The following is a 20,618-nucleotide window of genomic DNA, read 5'->3' as shown; positions in this document are numbered from 1 at the left end:
CAATTCTATGATTTAAGTTTCTCTTGATTAACTTTTTTTTACCTAGTTCTTAAATTAAATCTCAAGGTATTCTCTTAAGACACACATAATGCGGAACTTAAGATTTGTTTAAATAATGACACTTTGTATGTCACATTATAACATTAAAAACAACAACTGAAAATACGGCATGATTAGATGTAGTACATTTTATTTGTCTGTGGTCATACAAATGCTTAATGGAGACTAAAATACAGTACTTTCCTTCAAAAGTAGTAATTTGTCGTAAACATGAGAAACAACAGGACAAAATGAACTAAACTCGACACTCTTGACATCTCTATTGTCATTGTCCAAAATGAAGACAATATCAAATAACCCCTTTGCTCTTTCAATGTCGAAACCTATAACAAAACGTAAAACATTTTCTCTAACAAATCTTAGTCAAGCTAAGCTCTCTTGATTTTCTTCATTAATTTAACTGACCTCTATGAAAAAAACTATTCTGATTTTAACCTGTTTCACCTGAAAACAAATCACTAAAAAAATGATTCAAATGCATGATTTGCCAGAATCGCACATGCTTGGCTTTGCCATAAGTCAGAATGTTGCATGTTTGCATGCAAAGAACAGATTATGAGTTAATTTTACATATGATTTTTATGAGGTATTACATTTTGTATTGTATGTTTCTTTGAATAAGAAGCACATATTAAATAACACATTTCAGAGTAGTTTTATAATGTATAGGATAATATTAAGTCTCAAAGCTTACAGTAATATAGCAGTGTTTTGTTTAACTAGAGACATGGTACAGATCAAACTATAAGTGCCCTATAGACAAACAATTGAAGCACCAATTTAAACATATTTCTATGAACATAAAATTATAAATTATTTAAACGAGTTAGCCAACACAAAAAGTTAATTAAAATAATGTAAAGTGTTTCTGTTTAAATTAAATATATATTATTTTATTAATTAGTTGTATTTTGCAGGTCTTAAATTATAACTGCATACTTAAAATACAGAACGGCACAGTGGTCCATTTCCTGCAGTCTGTTAGCTTCACAACATATCCTGTGGTGTTTTTTTAGTGGCTTCCCTGTTGATGCTTGTCCTTTGCTACTGAGCTGAGGGCAGCTGATTTATTTATTTTTTTAACTGTTAGATTTAATAAAAACCAGTCATAGATCCGTCCTGAAGGTCACCGGTTTTCTGGGAACTGCAGTCATTACTGCATTAGACAGCTGTTGCTTGGCAGGAAGTCTTGAACATATGTGACCACAGCCTTGGAAAGATAAGTCATAGTACCATAGCTGCCGCTAGGAGCACTGTCAAAAAAGAAGTTACAGATTCCTGTGGCAGGATCTTTGTCCAAGAAATACTCATTGGCCCCGTTGGATCTCTGAAATGAAAACACATGAGACACAATGTCCAGAAGTGCAAAATTGGAATCTACACAAAACATGCACACTTTGATGAAGTTGAGATAGTTTTGATACGTTTAACCTTTTTCATCAGTACATAATTACCATAATTCTATTTGTTTTATTTCATAGTTTCGATGGCATTACCATTATGCTAAAATGTGAAAAATTGTAATAATCAAGAACAAGCAAGTGTACACATACATGTGAACATACCAACTGAACATCATATGATTATATATGAAGAGTTTACTTGCAGAAACAGATAACTCAGTTTTTTTGAAGAAAACAAAATTATGTTATCATATTTTTATTGTGCTTTATTGTGTTAGTTAGCTGTATTTTTTAGTCATTTTTTACAATCAAAATAACCCAACTGCGGTTTGATTGAGATTATTTGAAATGCACAATGAAAAAACATGATTATTGAAAATAGTTAAAAATGGAGTTATCTGTTTTTGCAAATAAACTCTTCATATAACAGCATGTGCATGATGATACCTGATCCTGTTGAAAGAGATCGTTGGCCATGTGAACAATGAGGTCAATGTGAATAATTCCCCCAATACTGGGAATCTCCATGTCAGCTACAAGGGTCAACACCATAATGGCCTCCACCAGCAGCTGTCTGTACTCAGGCTGTGGGACATGATTCAGTACAGACTCCACGTGCACTGCAAACTTGATCTCTCCTTCTGTCATCTACAAAAATACACAAGTTACCAAATTAAAGGGATAGTTCACCCAAAAATGAAAATTCTGTCATTAATTATTCACCCTCATGTTGTTCCAAACCCGTAAGACCTTCGTTTATCTTCGGAACACAAATGAAGATATTTTTGATGAAATCCAAGAGCTTTCTAACCCTTCATAGACAGCAATGCAACTACCACGTTCAAGGCCCAGAAAGGTAGTAAGGAGATCATTAAAATAGTCTATTTGACATCAGGGTTTCAACCGTTATTTTACAAACCTAAGATAATACTTTTTGTGGGCAAAGAAAACAAAAATAACTATTCAACAGTTCTCATCCATATCAGAACTCGACGCGTGTTCATGACAGTACCATGACCATGCATTCGACTCTTTGCAAACAAGGCGCAGCACATCCGGGTTCTACGTCAGAACGTCAGCTCCTGCATCAGCAGCACCACCCGCATGCGTTGTAGTACTCTCGCGAATGCGCGTTGAAATCTGACACGGAAGAGAAGAGATTGTTAAATAAAGTTTTAGTACTCTCGCGAATGAGCGTTGAAATCTGACACGGAAGAGAAGAGATTGTTAAATAAAGTAGTTTTTTATGTTTTCTTTCCTCACAAAAAGTATTCTCGTAATTACAACTGATGTCACATAGACCATTTTAATAAAAAGTGAAGTGAAGTGAAGTGACATACGGCCAAGCATGGTGACCCGTGCGAATTCGTGCTCTGCATTTAACCCATCCAACGTGCACACACACAGCAGTGAACACACACACACACAGCAGTGAACACACACACACCGTGAACATACACCCGGAGCAGTGGGCAGCCATTTATGCTGCAGCGCCCGGGGAGCAGTTGGGGGTTCAGTGCCTTGCTCAAGGGCACCTCAGTCGTGGTATTGAGGGTGGAGAGAGCGCTGGACATTCACTCCCCCCCCACCTACAATCCCTGCCGGCCCGAGACTCGAACTCGCAACCTTTGGATTACGAGTCCGACTCTCTAACCATCAGGCCACGACTTCCCACTTAATGATGTCCTTACTAACTTTCTGGGCCTTAAACGAGTCAGTTGTGTTGCTGTCTATGGAGGGTCAGAAAGCTCTCGGATTCCATCAAAAATATCTTCATTTGTGTTCCGAAGATGAACAAAGGTCTTACAGGTTTGGAACGACATGAGGGTGAGTAATTAATAACAGAATTTAAATTTTTGGGTGAACAATCCCTTTAAAGTTCAATGTAATATAGCTGGGGTGGCGAATGTCGGTCCTGGAGAGCCGCAGCCCTGCAGAGTTTTGCTTCAACCCTAATCAAACGGTTGTAGGAAGCTACAGGCAGGTGAGTTTTAATTAGGGTTGGAGCTGAACTCTGCAGGGCTGAGGCTCTCCAGGACCGGAGTTCGCCAAACCTGTAATATAGTATAGTATAGTATACTGTATATATACACAGTTCAAAAGTTTGGGGTAGGTTAAATTTTTCTTAAAGAAATTTCTAAAAGATGCTCATCAAGGCTGCATTCATTTGATCAAACTATAGTAAAAAATACAGTAATATTGTGAAAAATTAATAAACTTTTAGGTAACCGTTTTCTATTTGAATATATTTTGAAGTGTATTTTATTCCTGTGATGGCAAAGTTCATTTTCAGATGCCATTACTCAGAAGCCATTACTACAGTCTTAAGTGTCACATAATCCTCCAGAAATTATTCTCTTAAGAAACATTTCTTATTATTATTAATGTTGAAACATGCTGTGCTGCTTAATATTTTCTATTGAAACTGGTACAAAAGGTTCAGAAGAACAGCAATTATATGAAATGTTTTTTGTTTGTTTTTTTTAATAATATGAAATAATTTACTGTGATTTTTGATCAATTTAATGCATATACTGTATATATATATATACAAATAGGTGGACGCACCTCACGGGTGGTGGAGGAAGGCAAGACATATCCGGCAATGGAGAGGCCATGACATTTCTGGAGAATCTTCCAGACTTTCTGGTAGAAGCCCATGGGAACCCTGTTTATGGCCCCGTCCAGTCTACGTCTCCTCAGCCACTGGCCCTGGCGCTCCTCCCACTGCAGGTGTGAGTCTCCTGTACCGGTCGGAGACAGAATCCCGCTGGGAGTGGAGGGGCTGCTGCATCGCTACAGACACGCACACATTTTCATCGTCAGTATATCATAAAAATATGAGGAAAAATTTGACTAATGGGTCTAGTGCCAGTAATCAGCACATATAACACACTTAAAAGCATGCTTCAGGTTCAGAAAGCAGAAATTATGACAAACAGCTAAAATGTTACAATGTCAGCCCATGCTAAGAGAGTGAAATGACCACAACAAGACAAGACTGACTTGACACACGTTAGAAATGTTAATTGGCTGTTATGGCTGGAAGTTTGTCCCATTTCAAATCGGTCAACTAATCTGAGGCACTGAAAAATTTCATTAGATTAAATTTATATTTATTGAGAACCAATGAACTGAATTCACCCCTCCAAGTTAAAATTATTTTTAATCTTCTGAACTGACTTGTGTAAAAAAAAATAGTATTTGACAGTGGAGAGCAGGTGTTAGTGGAGAGGCTTTTGGTACAGTAGGTTTTTCTGCACGTTACCGTGGAACGAGGGGATGTGAAATTACTGCTCATGGAATGACTGCTGGTAAATATCTATGAAAATAAAAGCAGAGCATACAAACATTTAAAATGGACATAAAAATGGAAAGTAATTCTGATGAACATCAATCATACAGAGAGACATTAACATGACAAACTATCACCTTCACAGTCAAAAAGATGCTTCATATGACTAAAAAAGATGTGTATGACATGGGCAAACTGAATATTACTCAGAATTGTCATGCTAATACTGCTTTCATGGTCTCGACAAATGTGCTGTGACCTCTAGACAGAATGGGCTCTGCACAAAAAAGCTACTCTACAGTATTAGAACAGCATGCCAAAATTACAAACTCAACCCACACTTATGGGTCTGGAGTCATCGAGCTGAAAGCAAAATAATATAAAAGCCATTAAAGGTACAGTAGTGAGGAAATCTGTTTATAATCTTAAACTTCAGTGTAAATTATTTCACATTTTACATTTGATAAATCATGTACAGCCATGTCTTCTCTTTCACTTCACCTGTTTGATTTCAGTCTTGAGTTTTCTGATGCCCGTGCGCTCTGTCTTGGTGGGCCCTGTGTGTCCAAGCTCATGGATAGAGATGGCAGGACTGGTGGCAGAAGACTGAATCGGACGCACTTTCACACAATACAGAGCGATTATTGAAGAACAGACCACACAAGAGATCACAAGAGTAGCTACATTATACCTCTTTTTAAATGAACTGTACAGAAATCTTTAAATAATATTTGTGTAGCTATTCAGGTAGGATGCATTAATTCGATCAAAGGGAGAGTAAATACATTTGTTACAAAAGATTTCCATTTCAAATAAATACTGTTCTTTTTGTGAACTTTCTATTCATCAACAATTCCTGAAAGAAAAGCATATTTTACAAATATGCTTTTAATTCGCCTGTGTCATCACAGGAATATATGGAAGCCCGTTTCTGCCACTGAATAAAAAAAAACAAATTCTGAGAAAAAGTCAGAATTTTGAGATAAAAGTTCACAATGACCTTTTTTACTTTTTTATTCAGTGGTGGAAATGGGCTTCTATAAGAATATATTACATTTTAAAATATAACAGAATAATGCTATGTTCACAATATTACCGTTTTTAGTGTATTTGGATCAAATAAATGCAGCCTTGGTGAGACAAGTGACTTCTTTCTAAAACATAAAAAAAATCTAAACTTTTGAACAGTCATGTAGATATACTACAGAAAATGACTCAAAAATAAAATGATAAACATTACACCTAAAAACCCAAAGAAATACTCGCTGGAGTAAAGAGTGTAAAAACTAAGGTTGATTGATACTCACTGCTCCTCTCTACACCAAACTCTTTCCCGCTCAGGATGTGATGTAAGAGATTCTTCATGTCAAAAGGACTGAGGCTCATCAGGCTCTCTGATGCCTCCTCACCTGTAGACGTCACATGGACAGATTTATTGCACATAATGCAAGCAAATATAAAGATTTGCATTGTAGAGCCAAAACTCTGATTGGCTGTACCTGAGCAGTGTAGACTGCGAGCAAGTTCTGTAGCCATCACTTGCATGATGAGTCCGATGCGCAAACGCAGCATGTCTCCAAACAGAGAAGGCTGAGAGCGCACATACATGGCCAGATACACCATGATCTCCTGAATTGAGAAGTTTAATAGATCAATTTAATGGAAAAGCAGAAGATAGCAACATAACTTGAAGGCTTAAAATTAGAACTACCTGTGTGAGGACAGCAATGCTGATGTCTTGTCCACTGGCCTCATAAATCAAACAAATCAGTTCTTCAGGAGGAAGAGGACTAAAAATCAGAGAATCGGTGAAGTAAAAGGAGAACATTAAAATTATTGCTTTATAAAAAAATAATGATTTAAAAAATAAATAAAATGACTATCAGAAACTAAAGACACTCACAGTGTGATGACCTTCTCTCTGGGTTCGGGAGGAAGACCCACTGTCAGCTGTTTATGATGTGAGATCAGATCTGTGCAAGACTGAGTGCATACAAAAATAATTATTAGAGGCAAAATTGTTGCCACTAAGGGTTAAGCTGATAGAAATTATTTTTACTATTATAATCTCTTTAAATCTATAAATGTATATTTTATGACAATTTTCTTGTAAAAAAAAAAAGTTAATAATGAATAAACAATACTTTCTATTGTTAAATAAATGTTTTTTAAAAAAACTTTCCATTAATCAAAGAATCCTTAAAAAAAAGTATAAAGGTTTCCACAAAAATATTAAGCAGCCCAACTGTTGTAGCATTAATAGTAATAAGAAACGTTTCTTGAGCAGCAAATCATTTACATTTAGTCATTTTGCAGATGCTTTTATCCAAAGCGACTTTGGGGAATACATAAAGCGATTCATCTTAAAGAGGCAAACAGACACAGAAAGTGCTTGTAATACCAACCAGCATATTAGAATGATTTCTGAAGGATCATGTGATCATGGTTATTATGTGAGTATAGGAGAGCATAAGTCTAAGTGGACGGCCATGGCATGCGGAGTCCCACAAGGCTCAATTCTTGCACCGCTCTTGTTTAGCTTGTATGCTAAGTCAAATAATGAGGAAGAACCAAATTGCCTATCACAGCTATGTTAATGATACCCAGATTTACCTAGCCTTATCTCCAAATGACTATAGCCCCATTGACTCCCTCTGCCAATGCATTGATGAACTTAACAGTTGGATGTGCCAGAACTTTCTTCAGTTAAACAAGGAGAAAACTGAAGTCATTGCATTTGGAAACAAAGATGAAGTTCTCAAGGTGAATGCATACCTTGACTCTATAGGTCAAACAACTAAAAATCAAGTCAAAAATCTTGGGGTGATTCTGGAGACAGACCTTAGTTTTAGTAGCCATGTCAAAGCAGTAACTAAATCAGCTCATCATCTCAAAAACATTGCAAGAATTAGATGTTTTGTTTCCAGTCAAGACTTGGAGAAACTTGTTCATGCCTTTATCACCAGCAGGGTGGATTACTGTAATGGTCTCCTCACCGGCCTTCCCAAGAAGACCATTAGACAACTGCAGCTCATCCAGAACGCTGCTGCCAGGATTCTGACTAGAACCAGAAAATCTGAGCATATCACACCAGTCCTCAGGTCCTTACACTGGCTTCCAGTTACATTTAGGATTGATTTTAAAGTACTTTTATTCGTTTATAAATCACTCAATGGCCTAGGACCTAAATACATTGCAGATATGCTCATTGAATATAAACCTAACAGACCACTCAGATCATTAGGATCGAGTCAGTTAGAAATACCAAGGGTTCACACAAAACAAGGGGTGTCCGCTTTTAGCTATTATGCCGCCCGCAGTTGGAACCAGCTTCCAGAAGAGATCAGAAGTGCTAAAACATTAGCCACCTTTAAATCCAGACTCAAAACTCATCTGTTTAGCTGTGCATTTGTTGAATGAGCACTGTGCTACGTCCAAACTGACTGCACTGTATTTTATGTATAATCACTTTCTATTCTTAAATTAATTTTAAATAAATTTTTATATCATTTTAAAAGTTTAAACAGAAGGCTAAAGTAAGTGCTGTGATGGTAAAGAGAATGTGGGCAAAGAAAGACAAGTGTGTTGGTTAATCAGCTTAAAGTAGGACCTCTGAGTTCTATTTGTTTGGTTTCTGGTTAGGGACTGTCTGTAAGCGGAGGGAGTGCGGGACGGGAGAGCGATGGACTCACTCAGACGTGAGTGAGGGACACCAGCAGAAGAAAACTGATATCATAATTAAGGTACACCAGTAATTGTACGAGTACACATCTATAGATTGAGAGATGTGCACAGTCCGGGGGGTGGGGGTGGGGAGCAAAATGCATTCTCTAAGGCACTAAGAGCCGTAGAGGCATATAGTGCATTTGAAGGTATAGGAAATACAGGTTCTAGTCGTGAATCGCTCTACCAACTCTAAATTTCAACCATTACAGACAGGGGCATGCCCCGAGTTTTAGCAAATAGGTCAGATATGATGGTCAAAGTAAGTAGGGGGTGAAGTAGTGGAATAGATTTTGAACAAAGCTTGAGAATATATCTTTTTAAAATTCTTGCTTTTATTATTATTATTACAAAAAAAATATATATACATATATATATTTTTTCTTTTCAATTCCTTATTTTTATTGTTGTGATCAATATTATTATTATTATTATTTTATGACTATTTTACTTTCTTTCATGTAAAGCACTTTGAATTACCATTGTGTATGAAATGTGCTATATAAATAAACTTGCCTTGCCTTGAAGACTGGAGTAATGATGCAGAAAATTCAGCTTTACCATCACAGGAATAAATTACACTTTAAAATATATTAAAATAGAAACCAGTTATTTTCATTTGTACTAATATTTGACAATATTGCTGTTTTTACTGTATTTTTGATCAAATAAATGTAACCTTGGTGAGTATAAGAGACTAAATTATTCTACTAAAATCTGACTCCACACTTTTGAATTATAACATAAACATTTAAAGTTTTAAAATTTAAAAATTACAAATATGTAAGTTTATTTATAAAAAAAAAATCAACCAAGAAACATAAAAGTGTTATGAAACAAGCACTGATAGATATGGGGTCTCACCTCGGCAAGGACTTCCACCCTCTTTTTCAGGATTCCAGAAATGTAGCGGATGAGGCCCCATTCCTTACACGCTCCTGCCCGAACATACAGCTCCTCCAGCAGGGAGCGAACAGTTGCCTCTCCTTGTCCTGACAGATTTACTATCCAATCTGGACCCCTAAAACACACAAACAGCAGGATGAGAATGATTTAATGATTGATTTTATACTTTAATTAAAAAAGTAAATTATAACAGATTTTTAAAATAAATTATAATGGATATGCACAGTCAATTTGTACAAACGTTCTCACTTCATAGCATAGAGGACATAGAGGATATCTGCCTGGTCCTGAAGGGTTGGACAATGATTTAGCTGATTGACCAGATAGGCAAAGTCTGTGTTCCCATGAGAATCCCGTGGCAAGTGCAGGTCAACACTATCGGCCTAGTGTGTGTTTGAAGACAAAAACAGACATAAATCAAAACTATGGGCCATTTATTTATTTTATCCACTTTATGCTGGAGTGTGTAGACTTGCCTTGGTGTGATGAGAAACACTGTGCTGAGAAACATCCAGCAGATTCAGAGACTTCCTGTGTTTGCTCATGATGGGAACAACAGGCAAATACATGGAAGGCTCTGAAAAACATAACAGGATGAGATGACTAGCCGTGCTCTAAAAAAAGCATTTAATCCACTTAACTATTAACGATCGCTCTTGAGAGCTTACTGGGCATGTTGTGGCCCTGAACCTGGGCCATGAATGAGAGGATGTCCCTGGTGGTGTGTTCAGCACTGAAAACGTGGTGCTGCCCCCTCTGGATGGGAGGCAGATGACATTTTGTAGCAGTGCTGTGCAATAGATCTGTGAGATACTGGTCAAACATGTTTCCTGAACCTCCTGTGGGAAAACAAACCACCACTTATTAATTTAGTTTATGTGGAGTATTGTGCATATGTGCATACAGTATGTTGCTTTTTGGATGCTGGTGTCACCAGTAGACTTATTAAACTAGTTTAACCAACAAGATCAGGAATAGAGAAGCGCAGATAGTTTAATTCTAGACGATAATGATTCATTCAACACTATTTTGAAATAATCAGTTCAAAATAATCACAATAATGTACATTATTAAAAATGGATATTCACTTTGAGATTACATTTCAAAGTGCTTTAATCTTTAAATGAGTAGATAACTAATATAGTGTTATTTTAGAATTATTATAGTATTTATTCATATTTTGAATTAGCTTTTTTTTACTCTAAAAATCATATTTTTTTATTTTAACTCAAAAATTTCATGTTTTTGTCTTTTTTATTAGTTTTGCGTTTTTTTATATTTATATTTAGTTTTATTTATTTTTTTATTTTATTTCAGTACTTCAAATTCAACTTATTTTATTTCAGTTGCCAATGCCAAATTTTTATTCACATTTTTTAAGTTTAAGTGTTTAAGCTAACATTTATAATTTATTTTAGATTTATTTCAATTTTAATAGTTTAGTTAACAATAACAACACTGCTGATATGGTACCCTAAGAAAGACCATTCTGGTCCATCAGCTTGACCAACAATAACCAGCATATTGTAAATCAACCTTGAACCATCAACACTTAATCTGGTCTGAAAACCCTGGTTTTCAGCAGGATATGAATACATGTGATTTTGGGGGAGAGATGCTTTCCAAAGCAGCTATATGCAAGAGACCTGAAGGCCCAAAACTCTCTTCCTCTTCCTCTTCCTCTTCCTCTAGCATATTGTCTTCAGAGTCAGCATCCATGAAGCTGAGCTGGGTGTGGAAGGAGGTTGTGAGGAATGAAGAGAGGTTTGCCATCTGCACCCTAAACAGCAAAGGGATTTGCGATGTCAAATAAACCATATTTGTGCCTCAAACATCATACTATATATAGCTCTTTTTATTGTTATTGTCACAATTTTTTTGACCTTGCACCCGCAAAGTAGCCATCTTGAAGCTTCCGGAGGGTGGAGAGGACACAGGGGTCAATACTGTCACCATCCTCAACTGGCCCAATAATAGAAACAAAGAAACTGTCAATATTAATTTGTGCATATTGCAATATCTTCCATCGAACGAGAGGTTTTACCCAGCATGCTCTGTGTGATAGGGAATGTAAGGGTAGGTCTTCCAGTCATCCGCCAGCAGGACGAGAGATAAGCAAGCTCTGTTCGCAACATCTCCACAATCATCTGGTTATCCAGAGCCAGGTAGAAGTGATGCTGGTCAATGAACTATGGGAAAAATGTATTGTTATAATGCTTTTTTAGACTTATACAATATATACATACATTTATTTGTAGAATAGGTTTTCTACCATAAAAGACTACCATGTGAGATAATTTTTATTTACCTGTGGAGTGAATGTGTAAGTACCATTTCTGATCTCATAAAACTTTGATGTTCCCAAGACACCAATGTGCCTGTATGGTCGCCCACTCAGATTCATTTTTTTACAGTTACCTGTGCAATGGAAAATTTATGGTTTTAATTCAATTTTGTATCCCAGAACCTTCAAGGCCTTCTTCTAAATGCAGTTTTACAGATGTAGCCTTTGTTTACACTGTCCGGCTCTGTCCTATTAGTCATTGTGGATCTAAACACTTACCTAGTTTCACGTAAATGTGGCTCAGGATGCGAGCTGGCATGACCCGGATGGGTGAAACGTCAGAGATGGTCTGAACCTCAATCCCTTGGTCCCTCAGCAGCTGCTGGATCTGCACTGACTCAGCCACTACACTCACTAAACAGAACAAATAGAGCTGCTGGTAAAAGGTCAGTCTTCTCTGTTTAGCAAATTATAGTGTCAAGATCTAATACAAAATTGAGCTTCAAGTAATGAGTTGAATGAACTTCAGCCCAACACAACCAGCTGATTCATTCCTACTATGTGGTAGATTTTCATATCTCCTAATATCAAATATTAAAACGATATTAAACTCACCTTTTATAGATGTAAATCATACTACATAGTTTTCATATATAGTTTATGCTATACACTTTTAACATAATACTCAAAGTATATATTCAGTTTATTCTTTCTTTAACCAAAATCTTTCAAAAGATGCTTTTTGGCAGTATTGTGTTCATTGGGATTCAACCTACATTTTTATTCCAGTATATAAAAAAAAAAACAATTGTGAGAAAACCATTGGCTAAATCTAAGTATTATTAGAAATTAATTTAATAATTTTTGGTTTTATTTTTTCTTGTCTCACTCAAACACACTGACCATTGCTCACATTGTTAGGTATTATAGAAATTTGTATGATAATATCATAATTTCAAAAGTTTTAAATCATGTCTGGTCATGAGCCAATTGTCACTCCCTTTAAGATCAACGTCTGCCCTTTATCTTTTTGTTTACCTAATATCTCTCACCACTTTATATCTTGTTAATTTTGTTGTAAAACTATTGTGTAAGTTATACTGTAACTGAAAAAGCATAAGTGACTGAGTTTGACCAAACATATTTCTAAAAAAAAATCTGGCACATCCTTTTCCCATAAAAATTACAGAAATTCAAAAGGTGATAATAACACAAATTAAGAATGGGTCTGAATAGGTACTGTCTATATTCCTCATAAAAAGGCAAAAATGAAAGCAATAAAATTCACAAACCTTGCACAACAACATCAGGCTTGAATTCTTTAGAAAATCGCCTGTTCAGAGGATCAATCTCTCCAGGGGCCAGAAATCCCTAATTAAAATCAATAATTTGTCAAATATCAGAAAAAAGGAGCAGAATAGATAAAACAAAGGATTGCTTAAGAAACACTGGGACTACTCTGTTTTGACATTTCACATGTGCACTTAATCAACAAAGATACCAAAGTTAGCGCTTTGACACCTGACATCATATCTGATTATATACAGTATAACATGGAAGTAGATCCAGGCTTTAGTACCTCTGCCAGCAGACAGCCCAGGATATACAGAGACTGGCCCCACATGTGTGGGAGCTGGCCAGCGGCCACACGCTCCACGGAATGAGGGTTCCTGTACTCCTCTTCAATCTGAACAAGAAACAAACACACAGATGAGCAACAGATCAAATCATTTTACCCAGGATTGTTTGTGTCACAGTTACTGAGCAGAGTCCAAACACTCATTCAACTTGAATTGATCTTCAGAACTGGCATAGTTTAGTGCATATTATGTATTAGTATTTGAGGTGATAAATGTGCATGCTGATTCAGAATGATAAATGATCATTTGTTGCTGATGAAAATTAGACATTGATGGTATTGATCAGAGTAACAAAATGGTTTAAACTCACTTTGTCAGCAGGTACAGCATAGAGTTCAGGCACCAGACGAATCCCGTGTTTGCCTCTGATCAAAACTCCGTCAAGAGCCTCTTTGTATTCCTGCACCTGAGGAATGACACAGCCCTTAGTCATTACTACATACTGCCTCCACGAGGACATGAGTGGGAGTTATTATTTATTAAGAGCTACTGCCACTCCTTTCAGAATCCAAGTGAGTATTTATACAATGGCCTGTTTGTACCTGCTCATGGTCTTCACTGAAGATGCCATCGAGTATAAGATAAGTCCAAAACACTGGCCACTCACATTCAATGTTCTCAAAGAGCTTCAGCTCAGCAGGATCATAGTGAAGGCGAGTGGGGTCCTATCACAACCATAAAAACATAGAATGCAGTCACACTATGAGAAAATTAGCCACAAAATACTTATTTTGTGTAAAATCGAGTGTCTGATTACCTCTTTTGGGGTCCTGTATCCATCTCTGATAAATCGACAACATCCATAACGTCCCTAAAATGATTGCTTAAGATTGTTACAAAATGTAGCAACTGCAGTTTACAGCACAGCACAGCTGTTTCCTCAATGGCCCAGTACCTGCAGCTTGGTGATGATTTCACTCTTGGTGATGTTGACCAGATCTGCGTCCTCCACTGCAAACGCAGGAAAAGAGATGACAGAGAGCAGACCGGCATCTATCTCTTTGGAGGTGGAAGCTCGAGGAAGCATGGAGCACAAGATAGACTAGAAACACAATGAGAAACAAGATGTTTGACTCACGGATAACTTTTATTGATTGATTTGGAAAAAAAGATCACTTACTTAAATACTAAAGAATAAACCTTCCCAAAACCTTTGTAAGTATAAGTAGATCATACAGTATACCATCGGTGCCAATGATGCTTTTGAGAAATGCAGTCCTAGTCTGTAAAATAATAACCAACGAAGAACCACATTCAATTGATTAATTCACCTGACAATGTTCTACTTCATCTGGGAGAACATGAATCACCGATTTTGGGCCTCCATGAGCTCCAAACAAGTCAAGCTCATCAATGGCCTCCAAAGCTGCCTAAAACATGAACAACAAACAAAAGTCGATTTCTGAATGAGCAGAGAGACTAAATGAGACCAGATGACTCTCCTACCTTAGCCATTCCAACAGAGCTGCCGTTCAGTTCAGGAATTCCTTGATTGGTTTTGTCTCCTCTCTCCCACATCCCATAATCCTGCAGGGGAGAGTGAACTGTAATGGCAGTTCAGTAACTCTATTATCTAAGAACTTAATAAACCAATGAGAACTCACAGCCACTTTGTACGCTGCCTCGATGTAGAACACTAGGTTCTGGATAAAGACCACCTCGTCCAAGTTAGATATGATACGTAGACCTGCAATGTAATTTCAATGGTAATGAAAATGGTTGCTAAAAATAGGAAACCCCACAGCACAACCCAACCAATGGAGGCTAAATTTAAAACCCCACGAAAGTTTGTGAGCACGTTTGATTGATTTGAGGCAAATCCATACACACTCTGTAGACTATTTTGACATATTCATCTCTAGTTTTTGGGGAAAATCTATTGAATTCTGTGGAATGGAATTGCTAAACTGTGTGCTAACTATACTTTGTAGCTGAAAACATTTTTAAGTGTACCACAGTAGTAAATAAACCAAGTCGTGAGTAATGTGGAGAACTTTATTTGTGAATGATAGACATTTCAAGTTAGCAGAAATCTGCATTGTTTTCTGAAGAGTTCTGTAAGGACAGATTCAGTGAAGACTTGGCTATAAATACAAGTAAAATAAGTTACACAATTTATTTTTACCACATATACAAGTTTAAAATTTGAAGTAATTTTCAGGAAAATTAACTATTTTGATTACTACATATTTTTGTCCAATCAAATGTGCTCTAGAATGAAAAATTAACTACCTGCATCTGACAAGCAATAGCAAGCAGTAAATCATTTGATATCATAAATCATAAAACCCACCTGAGATTTCAAGGAAATTATCGCAGAAAAGAAAACTGGGCTGGTCAAGAAATTTCAAGGGGTCTTATAAAAAATAAAATCATTTTTTCACCTTCATGTCATTCCGAAACTGTATGACATTCCTCTGCACAACACAAAATCATGTTGGAATGTTGGAAACCAAGCAGTTTTGGTTGATCACTGACTTCCATCAAATAAAAAAAAACAATTCATTTTGTTTTCAATTTCATTTTTGGGTGAACTATCCCTTTATGGGTGAATCCACTCTATAGATAGTTCGTCTCACCTGAGGCGGTCATCTGCGCCAATGTGAGCAGGTACAGTGATGTGGCATCAACCTGCAGGTGCCCCCACTGATCATCTCCAACCACTGTGGCACAGGTAGGTGTGTGATATTTGGCATGCAGGCAGTCCTTTGTGCTCTGTGTGTGTTTGAACTTCTCCACCTTTGCCACCTGCAGTAATATATGCACATGCTTAGACAGGCCGGAGAGGTGTGTGTTCAGATATCTGCAGACATAAGCTCAACAATTAATAAATTAAAAAATATAAACTATATAGCTCAGCAGATGGGTTTAGAAGAGTCTTGCATAGTCAGACTGACGGCTGAAGGTCTGGGAACTTTGGCCACTTTGAATGGCCAAGGCCCGCCCAAGAAGCCATATGACTGACAGGTAAAGCAACCAATCACGTTTTGTTTTGTGCTGCGTCATATTTAGGGGAGTGGAAATGTCGCCACAATAACAGACCGGTGTGTAAAACTCTCTGACATATTTTAAAGATTCGCCACGAAATTTACATTTTTCACATACTTTTGAAAATTCAGTGTTTAGTTGATCCTGACAACCGCTCGTCGTCAGTTACACACACAATGGCTTTCTTCTTTCGTGAGGGGGTTTGGTGCCACGGCATTTTTGTTTCCAGACGGAACGTTAAAGAACGCAACTCACACGTCTCCCGGAAATCCTGTATAATCTAACCAATCCGATGACGACTTCGAAACTCCTGAAGTGTTTCCGGATAAGTGTGCCATATGCATCAGACGTTTAGCAAATGTTCCGTGGGCGACTGAGGCTGAGGCTAGGTTTAGAATAACAAATGAGCAAGACCATAGAGTTAAATGCCGTACCTGTCTCATCATACACTGCAGCAGTCCCTGCATTAGTTTAACCACACTCTGAAAAACAAAAATGTTGTTAAAGGGATTGTTCACCCAAAAATTAAAATTCTCTCATTAATTACTCGCCATTATGTTGTTCCAAACCCGTAAGAACTTCATTCATCTTTGGAACACAAATTAAGATATTTTTGATGAAATCCGAGAGCTGTCTGACCCTGCATAGACAGCAACACAACTGCAATGCTCCCAGGTCCAAAAACGTAGCAAGGACAACGGTAAAATAGTCCATGTGACATCAGTGGTTCAACCATAACTTTATGAATGAAGATCTTAAGGGTTTGGAACGACATGAGGGTGAGTAATTAGTGACAGAATTTTCATTTTTGGGTGAACTTTAAAAGTACAAGTATTGATTTCTGGAAATAAACCAGCAGCACAATATTCTGGATAAATGTATACTCACAAATAATTGCCAGAAACTATATTTATATACTACACGCAGTACAAAGAGATTTTTTTGAAATAAATACTTTTATTCAGCAAGGATGTATTAAACTGATCACAATGTACAGTAAGCCTTTTATAATGATATTTGTATATTTTTTGGGGGGTTAGTAAAATTAAAGGCTTTTTTTCTTTTTTTTTTACTATCCCCGAACAGCACATGTGACACTGAAGACTGGTGAAAATTCAGCTTTGCCATCACAGGAATAAATTACATTTTAAAATATATTCAAATACAAAATTATTTTAAACTGTAGTAACATTTCACAATATTATATATTATATTACAATATTATATACTGCTTACAGTATATACAGTAAATAAGTATTTGATCCCCTATCAATCAGCAAGATTTCTGGCTCCCAGGTGTCTTTTATACAGATAAGCAGCTGAGATTAGGAGCACTCCCTTTAAGAGAGTGCTCCTAATCTCAGTTTGTTAACTGTAACAAGGTAAGAGGGAGGATCTTGTCAATGATCTCAAGGAAGTTTGGACCAAAAAAAACTATTGGTAACACACTACGGCGTGAAGGACTGAAATCCTGCAGCGCCCGCAAGCTCCCCTGCTCAAGAAAGCACATGTACAGGCCCGTCTGAAGTTTGCCAATGATTTAGAGGAGAACTGGGTGAAAGTGTTGTGGTCAGATGAGACCAAAATCGAGCTCTTTGGCATCAACTCAACTTGTCGTGTTTGGAGGAGGAGGAATGCTGCCTATGATGCCAAGAACACCATCCCCACCGTCAAACATGGAGGTGGAAACATTATGCTTTGGGGGTGTTTTTCTGCTAAGGAGACAGGACAACTGCACCGCATCAAAGGAACAATGGCATTGAAGCCAACCAGGGCATTGAAAATGGGTCGTGGATGGGTATTCCAGCATGACAATGACCCAAAACACACAGCCAAGGCAACAAAGGAGTGGCTCAAGAAGAAGCACATTAAGGTCCTGGAGTGGCCTAGCCAGTCTTCAGACCAAATTCCCATAGAAAATCTGTGGAGGAAGCTGAAGGTTCGAGTTACCAAACGTCAGCCTCAAAACCTTAATGACTTGGAGAGGATCTGCAAAGAGGAGTGGGACAAAATCCCTCCTGAGGTGTGTGCAAACCTGGTGGCCAACTACAAGAAACGTCTGACCTCTGTGATTGCCAACAAGTGTTTTGCCACCAAGTACTAAGTCATGTTTTACGAAGGGGTCAAATACTTATTTCACTCATTCAAATGCAAATCAATTTATAACTTTTTTGAAATGCTTTTTTCTGGATTTTGTTGTTGTTATTCTGTTTCTCACTGTTCAAATAAACCAACCATTAAAATTATAGACTGATCATTTCTTTGTCAGTGGGCAAACGTACAAAATCAGCAGGGCATCAAATAATTTTTTTCCCACTGCATATTATTGAGCATAAGAGACTGAAATATCTTACACATATATACACATGATTGCTTCAACTACTCACAACAGTTTATATATTTCAGTCTTCTTTTATGTGTAGTTGAAGCAATCATCCAGCAACCTGTTACAGTACTCAATGACATTGTGCTACTGAACAATGCCACAACAGGTGGTCATGTTTTGAAGTTCTAGTTACCTGTTCAAGCTCGTAGGCTTTAGCTTTGTCCTCATCACGGTCTGCATTTTTGCGGTACGCCATGCCAAGCCCCCACACTGCCAAGATGCTGTAAACATTATCTCTGACCCAGGCATCCTTCTGTTGTTCGCTAGCTGGCAGTAGACCTGTCACTGGATTCTATATGGAGAGGTCAACCCCATCTTTATCAATTCAAATATACACCATTTCATTAAATACAAGCTTGATCTGATTTGTTATGCTTATTCTCATTTCATGTTTTAAACGCCAGAAACATACTGAGAAAATGTTAATTCATTCAATCAAATAATAAAAAAAAATCAAACATTGATCACTTATTATTCCTTATGCAGTTTCTTGTGTTATGCATAAAGCATCAGCTCTGCTTTCAAAGGGGATTTACATGCTGTAGATAATACAAATATTTTCCTCACTCATGGGTTATTTAAAGGTGACCTTTGTTCAAGCCTTATTTATTTTTAGATTTCTCCTGTCAGAATGGCCCCAATGGTGCAGAAGAATCTCTACAACAAGAAATTACTGTAGACAGAGGCCTATGTTTTTATTTGAGCTGGATTTTTCTTTTTTAACATAATATTTTAATAATTCATTACGAGCAATATAGATTGTATAGAACAGAGATTTGCAGAACACATTAGGATTAGAATAGATCAGAATACCGAATTATTAGAATAGATTAGAATATATTAATTAGAACAATGGAGTAAAATAGAATAGTATGGAATTATATAGTACATCCGAACAGAATAACACATAGAGCTAAATAGAACAGAATAGGCTGTATAATAGAGCAGAACAGAAAAGAATGGAGTAGAAGAGAATAGCATGATATATGTAACACACTAGAATAGAATAGAATAGAATAGAATAGAATAGAATAGAATAGAATAGAATAGAATAGAATAGAATAGAATTCTAGATTATGTTTTGAACAAACCTGGTGGCATAATATTGTTTCTTGGACAAGTCTGGCAAATCCATCCAACCTCACTCCTGAATTACTGCGGCTCCTCATGCTGTCATCTATTTATGGTCTTGATATAGAATTGAAGAAGATATGAAAGAGAAAACCTGTTTCCTGATCGATTAGAAGAGAGCCAGATGCAACTGGCAACCAGATCTTTACTGTATTACTTATTCATAACGGCTTGTCAAGTCATGTCAATGTTGTCCATTCATTTACTACATAATATCAAATAAACAGGCCCACAACACAAACAGGCTATTCAAAGACAATATACGCCCTTCTACCATTTTAAGGAATCTGTAAAGCTCTGTATTTTAATTAAGCATTGTACATCCCGCATGAATTCCGATGTTGACAGGAAACGAGAGCCCGCCCACATCATGACGTACGGCTGTAAACCCGGAAGTTCAGTAATATATCGCCAGCATCCAGGGACTGACGGAAGATTTATAGTTATTTTAAAACAAGCATTTTTTTGTTTTTGTTTTCTAATCGTTCACGCCTGTTTCTCGTGCTAAGCGCTACTAAAACGTTAATTAAAACGTCTTGTTTGGGGGTTTAAAAGGGAAACGGCAGTGTAGGGTTCTGCCTACGGTATGCGCTCTGGACCAAACGCGATTTGTTTTCACGTAGAAGCTCGTCTTCTGATTGGTTCAACATGAGTGCTTTGGACTGGAGTACATTAGGGGCATTGACACTAAAAGCCAAATGTAAAGTTTCTCTAGTTTTTACGAGGCCACTGTGATGTTAAGGAACAGTTTCATTAACATGTTTAACTATTTTAAATAATATTAACTTTTTTAACAACAAAA

At 37.0% G+C, this 20,618-nt stretch overlaps 1 protein-coding gene across 1 annotated transcript; it reads right to left on the bottom strand.

The window, feature by feature from the left end:
- Positions 1 to 165: 165 nt before the first annotated feature.
- phka2 (phosphorylase kinase, alpha 2 (liver)) lies at positions 166 to 20,160 on the bottom strand. Its single transcript, XM_079393187.1, has 31 exons — positions 19,777 to 20,160; positions 18,819 to 18,977; positions 16,734 to 16,781; positions 15,891 to 16,059; positions 14,916 to 14,998; positions 14,758 to 14,838; positions 14,583 to 14,681; positions 14,207 to 14,353; positions 14,069 to 14,122; positions 13,854 to 13,976; positions 13,622 to 13,717; positions 13,251 to 13,358; positions 12,964 to 13,042; positions 11,951 to 12,085; positions 11,696 to 11,805; positions 11,432 to 11,576; positions 11,271 to 11,349; positions 11,034 to 11,167; positions 10,056 to 10,226; positions 9,864 to 9,964; positions 9,637 to 9,770; positions 9,346 to 9,502; positions 6,662 to 6,741; positions 6,470 to 6,548; positions 6,258 to 6,387; positions 6,066 to 6,167; positions 5,260 to 5,378; positions 4,732 to 4,785; positions 4,032 to 4,259; positions 1,911 to 2,111; positions 166 to 1,387 (listed from the first exon to the last, which is right to left on the bottom strand). The coding sequence occupies exons 1-31, from the start codon at positions 19,852 to 19,854 to the stop codon at positions 1,214 to 1,216; spliced, it is 3,657 nt and encodes a 1,218-aa protein (XP_079249313.1). The 5' UTR covers positions 19,855 to 20,160; the 3' UTR covers positions 166 to 1,213.
- Between the last annotated feature and the right edge of the window lie 458 nt (positions 20,161 to 20,618).

Source organism: Barbus barbus (genome assembly GCF_936440315.1).
Source record: "Barbus barbus genome assembly, chromosome: 35".
NCBI lineage: Eukaryota > Metazoa > Chordata > Actinopteri > Cypriniformes > Cyprinidae > Barbus > Barbus barbus.
The sequence above is the reverse complement of the archived record's forward strand: the minus strand, read 5'-3'. Positions and strand labels throughout refer to the sequence as shown.